Source organism: Brassica napus, chromosome C6 (genome assembly GCF_020379485.1).
Source record: "Brassica napus cultivar Da-Ae chromosome C6, Da-Ae, whole genome shotgun sequence".
Taxonomy (NCBI): Eukaryota; Viridiplantae; Streptophyta; class Magnoliopsida; order Brassicales; family Brassicaceae; genus Brassica; species Brassica napus.
In genome coordinates this window covers 2,210,749-2,218,073 of record NC_063449.1, presented here as the reverse complement: position 1 = coordinate 2,218,073, position 7,325 = coordinate 2,210,749, and the positions used below count along the sequence as shown (strand labels likewise).

General features: G+C 37.6%; 1 protein-coding gene across 1 annotated transcript; it reads right to left on the bottom strand.

Moving 5' to 3' along the window:
• Positions 1 to 4,420: 4,420 nt before the first annotated feature.
• LOC106350679 (aminoacylase-1) lies at positions 4,421 to 6,570 on the bottom strand. The gene is made up of 4 exons (XM_013790530.3): positions 5,627 to 6,570; positions 5,419 to 5,556; positions 4,797 to 5,036; positions 4,421 to 4,703 (listed from the first exon to the last, which is right to left on the bottom strand). Exons 1-4 carry the CDS (start codon positions 6,464 to 6,466, stop codon positions 4,605 to 4,607), a joined length of 1,317 nt encoding a protein of 438 aa, XP_013645984.1. The 5' UTR covers positions 6,467 to 6,570; the 3' UTR covers positions 4,421 to 4,604.
• Positions 6,571 to 7,325: the final 755 nt, after the last annotated feature.

Here is a 7,325-nt window from a genome sequence, read left to right as displayed (position 1 = left end):
ACCGAGATCTCCAGATTATTCCGTGAAAAATACAACAAAAGGGAAAGTGGGAAAGTAAACAGCTAATTCATAGCTCGTATCAGACATCCAAGAAAGGATAAACTTACCCAAAGCCTCTCGAATAACCCAAAACGAAACCCATCTTAACTGCCTTGGAATAGCCAGTGCCACTTTTACCGCCGCCTTCCCACTAAACAGTACAGGATGGGAAACAGCTGGAACAAATATAATGAATCAGTTGGAGATGCTACAGATAAATTAACGCTTGGAAATTTTGAGGCAACTTACCAGCGCGACGGCAAAACAAAAAAACCCAATGCCCCATTAACCTTCATAAACATGTACCTCCTATTCAGCGATCTCCGAAGGGATAACTGCCTATAATGCCCTTCAACGGCTCCTCGAATATGGGCTGACCATCTAAAGAGTGGATATGGTAAAAGTATAGGATGTCGTGTTACCAAAAGATATACCATGAAATTCTTCTAGCAACTGAGTGGCAATCAGAGTTCGCCAAGTCACATCTACAAGCTTCAGCTTGTATCTTCAACCTTCCCTTTTTGGTTTTGTTTGCCGATCAAGGAAAACATCCTTCTGGTTCAACAACCATGCTTCCTCACCTGGAAACTTCCACACTATATGTTTTTCCCCACGAGATGTGCACTATCTAGATCTTCCATATTAGATATGCTTTTCACCCCTACAAGATATGCACTATCTACGTCAAGGAATCTATCACACAATGTTGTTCTCCCCCATGAGATATGCACTCGTTAAATCAGAACGTCACTAGGGGGATACTAAGTTAAAACGTATTCTTAATATTAGGACTTACTTCACAAACTCACATGTGTGCTTCTTCATGTGTTATCATGATACAGCTCTTGTTGCAGTGGAATAGATTACAAGTAATGCATCATACTCTAATGCATCCATCGACATACCTCTCGACCAATTTATTTTGAAGACTTGGCTCAAATTATGTGTCATCATCTCGACAAACATATCGTTTGAACCCTTCCTCTACACCGAGTGCACTCCACTCTCTTCTATAGACTCTAAGTGATTTCCCCACTACTCTCATGATGATCACTTTGAATCACTTCCTGGTGCATTTTGATATCCTTTCCCTTTGCATCACGAGCAACTCCTTTTCATGGCTTTTGGCCTGATGCTTCTTGATTAGAGCTGCCAAATGGTCCGTCCAGCGCCAAATTGGGCTTGTCCATATGGACTATTTAAATTTTCGGCTTTAATAGTTGGTGTGTAATCGGCAATGGTCCAAAAAAATATCATAGGCCAATAAATACCATGTCCAAGTGGGCTGACCGGACCCATGAATGCCCAATAATATTTATTTTTAATTATTAATTTATAATTTTTCCTCTCCAAAATTTTTATGTTTTCTTTCCCAAATTATAAAACTATGTTTTATCGACAACTACGAAATTATGCTTTGCCACCGAAATCAGAAAATCACATTTTCCCACAAGAACCGTGAAAACAAGTTTGTCAGACAAAACTATAAAATATGTTTTCTCGCTAAAACCATGAAATAATGTTTTTTCTGCTAAAACCGTGAAATATGTTTCCCTCCAAAACCATAAAATTATATTTTACTGCCAAAACAAGAATTATCTTTTCCCACCAAAACAATAAAATTATGTTTTCCCGGCAAAACCGTAATATTAAATTTCTTCCCGCTAAAACGGTAAAATTTCATTTTCTGGCCAAAACAGTGAAATCACGTTTTCCCGCTAACAGTTTGAAATGATGTTTTCTCGCCAAAAATGTGAAATTTAAGTTTTTCCGCCAAAACAAAAAATTATGTTTCCCCACCAAAACAATGAAATTATGTTCTCCCATCAAAACCATAAAATTACGTTTTTCGGCCAAAATTGTTAAATTTCTTTTTTTCCATCCAAAATTGTGAAATTATGTATTCCCGCTAAACCTGTGAAACTATGTTTTCCCACTAAAATTGTGAAATTTCGTTGTTCATCAAAACTGTAAAATCTTAATTTTCTGCCAAAACTGTGTTTTTTTGCCAAAACTATAGAACTACGTTTTCTTGTCTATTTAGTGTTTGCCTAGATGGACCATACCATTTAGTCTTTTGTCTGATTGGACTATTTATTAATTGGAGACGTCCATCGCCTGTCCAAAATGAATAGAACTGGGGCTAGCCCACATACAGTCTGTCCGGTTGCACCACTACTAGGGATGGAGTCTTTCAAATGCTCTTGTAGAAAATAATACTAACTATGCTTTCTTCGCAGAATGCTTAGATCTTCATATGACTACCAGTGTTTCAGATTGGCTGGCTCTCGCAACTTATTTAGAAAAATGTTACTCTTTCCTACATTTTCCAGTCCCATTGATGATTCAGCATCCTATACCCTTATGCCTAACAAGTTGGTTGTGCTCCTGAAGCTCTACTTGAAACGTATGCTGGTCTTGTTTGGTCATAAGGATACTTATTTCCAGAGATGGATAGGAATAGAGTTACCAGTTGCATCCCCCCCCTCCCACAAAGCTGCGTTTTACTGCCAAAATTGTGAAATTACATTTTTCTGCCAAAATTGTGAAATTATGTATTTCCGTTACAACCGTGAAACTATGTTTTCCCGCCAAAATCGTGAAATTATGTATTTTCATCTAAAATTGCAAATTACATCTTCCATCAAAACTGTAAGATCCTTATTTCCCGCCAAAACCGTGTTTTCTCGCCAAAGCTATAACACTGTGTTTTCTTGTCCATTTAGTCTTTGCCTAGATGGACATACCAATTGGCTTTTGTCTGATTGGACTATTTGTTAATTGTAGACGTCCATAGCTTGTCCAAAATAAATAGAACTGGGGCTACCCCACAAACAGTCTGCCGAGTTGACACCACTACTAGGGATGGAGTCTTTGAGAAGCTCTTATAGAAAACAATACTGACTATGCTTTCTTTGCACATTGCTGAGATCTTCATATGACGACCGGTCTTTCAGATTGGCTGGGCTTCTCAACTTATTTAGACAAATGTTACTCTTCCTACCATTTCCAGTCCCATCGATAATTCATCATCATATACCCTTTTCCCAAGAAGTTGCTTGAGGTTGGGATCGATAAAATCTACCTGAAATGTATGCTAGTCCTTGTTTGGTCATAAGGATACTCATTAATTGAGTTGGATATGAATAGAGTTACCAGTTGCCTCCCCCCCTTCCTTCAACAAAATTGAGTTTTCCGCCAAAATTGTGAAGTTATGTTTTACCCCCAAAATTGCGAAATTATGTCTTTCCACCAAAATTGTGAAATTACGTATTTCCGTTAGAACCGTGAAACTATGTTTTCTCGCTAAAATCGTGAAATTATGTCTTCCCTCTAATATTGGTGAAATTATGTCTTCAATCAAAATCGTAAGATATTAATTTATTGACTGGCTTTCTCAACTTATTTAGACAAACTAGGTGTCTTCCTGCACCATGTGCAGTAAAAAAATTTAAAATATTTTTTAACAGATAAATTTAAATTATATTTTAAAATAAAATTTTATTAATATTGTAACTTTTCTGTAATTTATATATTTGAAATTATAATCTTAGATAGATTTTTCTATCTATTTATTTTAATTAAATATATAAAATAAATTTGTAAAAGTTGCATAATTACCAAAAATTAAAATTAAACAGTATTTATAAAATTTGTAGATATATAAGAAAATAATAATTTTTCGATTAAATTTTTATAATTTTCTAAAAAAATTGTATACATTTTTGAAAATTTTAGTAATAAAATTGTATAATTTAAAAATATATAATTAAATTATATTTCGAAATTTATAATCTCATATGTGAATATATTTATTTTAATGATGATTTATGAGTTATTTCCATATTCTAAAAAAAATTCAAAAATATAAATTGACATTAAATGTAATATATGGGTTATTACCATATTTTAAAAAGTTTACCAAAAATATAAATTAACATTAAATGCAATTGTCCATGTCATATTAAAGTATAAGACATGTCATCAATTTCAGTAGTCATGTCATATTTGTTTTATGAAATTGATTGTAGAAAGTACATGTGGCAAATTCACTTCGTAAATATAGTCTAGGGGATGTTATTCTTTCCTAGCTTTTCCAGTCCCATCAATAATTCAGCATCCTATACCCTTATTCCCCACAAGTTGTTTGCTGTTTGGCATCATGAAACTCTACTTGAAACGTATGCTGATCCTTGTTTGGTCATAAGGATACTCATTGACTGAGACGGATAGGAATAGAGTTACCAGTAGCTCCCCCCCCCACAGCAACCCACAAAAAAAGGAATCAAGTTCTTGAAAGATCAACAGTGTGTGAAATCATGCTCCAAGCACCAGTGACATTTCTCCTTCAGAGTTTGAAATTTTATGCACACAAATCAAATGACAAATATATACAAACTATTATTACCAGCCACTCAGGGTCACAGAACTCGAACGAATGTCGATAGAAATAGTTTTACATGAAAATGGGTGAAACTGCAACATACACTTCTTGGACATAGCAATGTGTGAGCCTTGATCATTTTCATGCAACCTGTCACAATTGCTTCCACAGAAACATGCTTTCAGATCGCTTGATCAGATACTCCCTCAAAGGAACTTAAAGCGCTGATAACCGATTCATATACTTCTATTCCTTTCAAGAACACGGTATCTTTAAGAAACTGTAACAGAGAAAGTTTTTATTTCAATCAGCGTTGTGATTCGAAATATGGAACACAGAGATATGCCAAGAGATAATATCATCGTTCCAATACCTCGTTATGGTCATGCAATAAGATGGGAGTATTGATCATTGGTGAGAAACCCACAAGTGGAATTCCCAGAGTGCGAATATAGCGTGCATCTGTGGTTGAAGCCAAGATTTCAGGCTTTGCGAGCTTTCCTCCAGTTGCTTCAACAGCTTGCTTGAAGACAGACCACCAAGGATTCGAATCATTTGTTGCAGTCATTATCGGTCGTCCTAAATGGTCTCTTAGTTTCCCTTTCTCCTTTATCTGGTGGAAGAGATGGTAAAACATTTGTAACATCATAAATGAAAGTACATAGCTCTGTAGCTGCAGATTTACTTAAGATAGGCTTAGGACATCTCAGATTCTTGTATTAAAGCAAGCTAAAACAGAGGTTTGATAAAATAAAACGTTGTTAATCAACTAGAGAGATAATTATTCAAAGGTATCATTCGCATCCGGTATCCTCATTTTCACAAAACTAATGTGGAAGCTCCAAAAGAAATAAGACAAATAATCTTAAACAAGACGTCAGAGTTACCTAAAAGCCTAATGGAGTCTCTGTTTCAACTAAGCTTTGCTTAGGACATCTCATATCCTTGTATAGTTGAATTAAAGTAACTAAAGAAAATTTGATATTCATATTTACCGTGTAGGTCATGTTCCTAATAGAAGGAGCCCATTCCTGAGAAATTCTTGTCTTGATAACATCAGGATCAGCCATTGGAGGCAGCCTAAGATCATACCCAGCTTCAGCCTCGGAAGGCTGCATATTCATCACAAATCCCTAAAAAGAAACAAAAGCTTTATTCAAAGAGTGGGAAAAAAAGGGAGATTATAGAAATGGAGAGCTTTACAGTGTTGGAAGGAGTTCCTGCTTTGAGATAAACTGGATTCACAGAGATAACTTGGGAATTGGCGGCTTTCCCAGCTTTGACGAAATCAAACTGCGTCTCTCTGAACATGGAGATTAGTTCAACACTCTTCATCAAATTCTCCATAGCTCCGTTGTCATAAAGCTTAGCACCATGCCCTGGGATGCCTTCAGCTCGGATCACGAGCTCCCATGGAGTCCGATCAGCGAAGAAAACCCTGAACTCATCTCCCGGACTCGCTTGCCCTTCATCCATAGCGAAGCCAACATTCAGCTCCGCGAAATCGGACGAGGCCGCGAACTTTGCCATCCCGTCGAATCCTCCGATCTCTTCGTCAGGGACGTAAGAGATGTGAACAGTACGGAGAGGAGAGAAGCCTCTTCTTGATTTTAAATTCCTGATTGATTCAAGATACTGAACCCCGATGCACTTATCATCCTGCGCGCCGCGAGCGTATATAAGACCATCGACGGTTCGGTGAGCTGAGAAGGGAGGGTGAATCCATTTGTCAGCTTCCGCGGGGACGGAATCGAGATGGGAGTTCAAGAGAATCGAAGGAAGCTTAGGGTCTGAGCCGAGCCATGTTACGAGAAGAACTGGCTTTCCTGATACGTATTCCATGGTTCGGGTTGTTAGCCCGATTGATTGGGCTTGGTCAACCAGAAAAGATATCGGCGCCGTGTAGTTTGGGTTTGGATGTGCAGTTTTGAATCCAAGGTATTGCTGGAATCGAGTGATGGGACTCTCTTCTTCTTCCCCCTGCGATTGGAGGAAGAAGATTATCGAGAAGACGAAGAATCTCCCGAGAAAAGGACTCGCCATGGATTTCGAGTGATCACCAATTACTAAGAAGAAGAGCCTTAGTTTTAGGTACAAAAACAACCACAACCACTTCGAGCAAATATTAAAGTGCCTAATGTTCGGGTGGATTTACATCTTCCGCCCCATTACACAATGAACTAGATCTATTTTACTAGAGACATTTCTCTTTAGCAAACGATCTTTTTTTCTTCCATTTTAGACATAGAACACTTCTTACAAAGACTTTATGGATTCTTAGATTTTCTTTACACTAGAAACCATTCTTGTAATACAATCTTCGATCAATAAACTCTTTTTGATGTTCATTTCTCATTTGATTCTTTCAAAATTTCTCCTAAACCTCAATAATCTAATCATTATCCTTAGATTCTTTATTGTATGATTCCAACAAACATCACCAGCATAAACACCGTTTTTGGGTCAAACAGTTGGCGCTAGAATGAAGAGAGACAATGAGAACTATCTTCGAATCATATCAAACTTGAGAGAATCAAGATCTAAAAAAGAAAATAGCAACAATGTCGTCTTGTTTCTTCACCAATCGGCTTTGGTTCTACGGAGCAAGAGATATTGACCATAACAGGTCAAAGTTCGAAGCTTTCTTCAACCAACATGAAAGCTTTGCTTTCGATGTACCCACCAACGAACCCAAGACTCTCAGCTCACCGTCAGGTCCTTCGGCTCACGGAGATGGCTCGGAGCGGCGATGGCGATCTCGATGATTGAGTTTCGTTCCGCCGGTGAAGCTTCTGGGATTGGTCTTCTCGGACTGATCAAGGTCAAGCGAAAGTCGCGAAGAAGACGAGGAGTGAGAACCTTGGAAGGTCATCGGGATCTCGTGGCCACAAGAGAAAGACGA

Coding starts and splice junctions, on each gene's coding strand:
- LOC106350679 (XM_013790530.3), bottom strand. CDS start 6,466: ATGGCGAGTCCTTTTCTCGGGAGATTCTTCGTCTTCTCGATAATCTTC. Junction 5,557..5,626: donor CAGGAACTCCTTCCAACACT/GTAAAGCTCTCC, acceptor GTTTCTTTTTAG/GGATTTGTGATGAATATGCA. Junction 5,037..5,418: donor TTAGGAACATGACCTACACG/GTAAATATGAAT, acceptor CTCTTCCACCAG/ATAAAGGAGAAAGGGAAACT.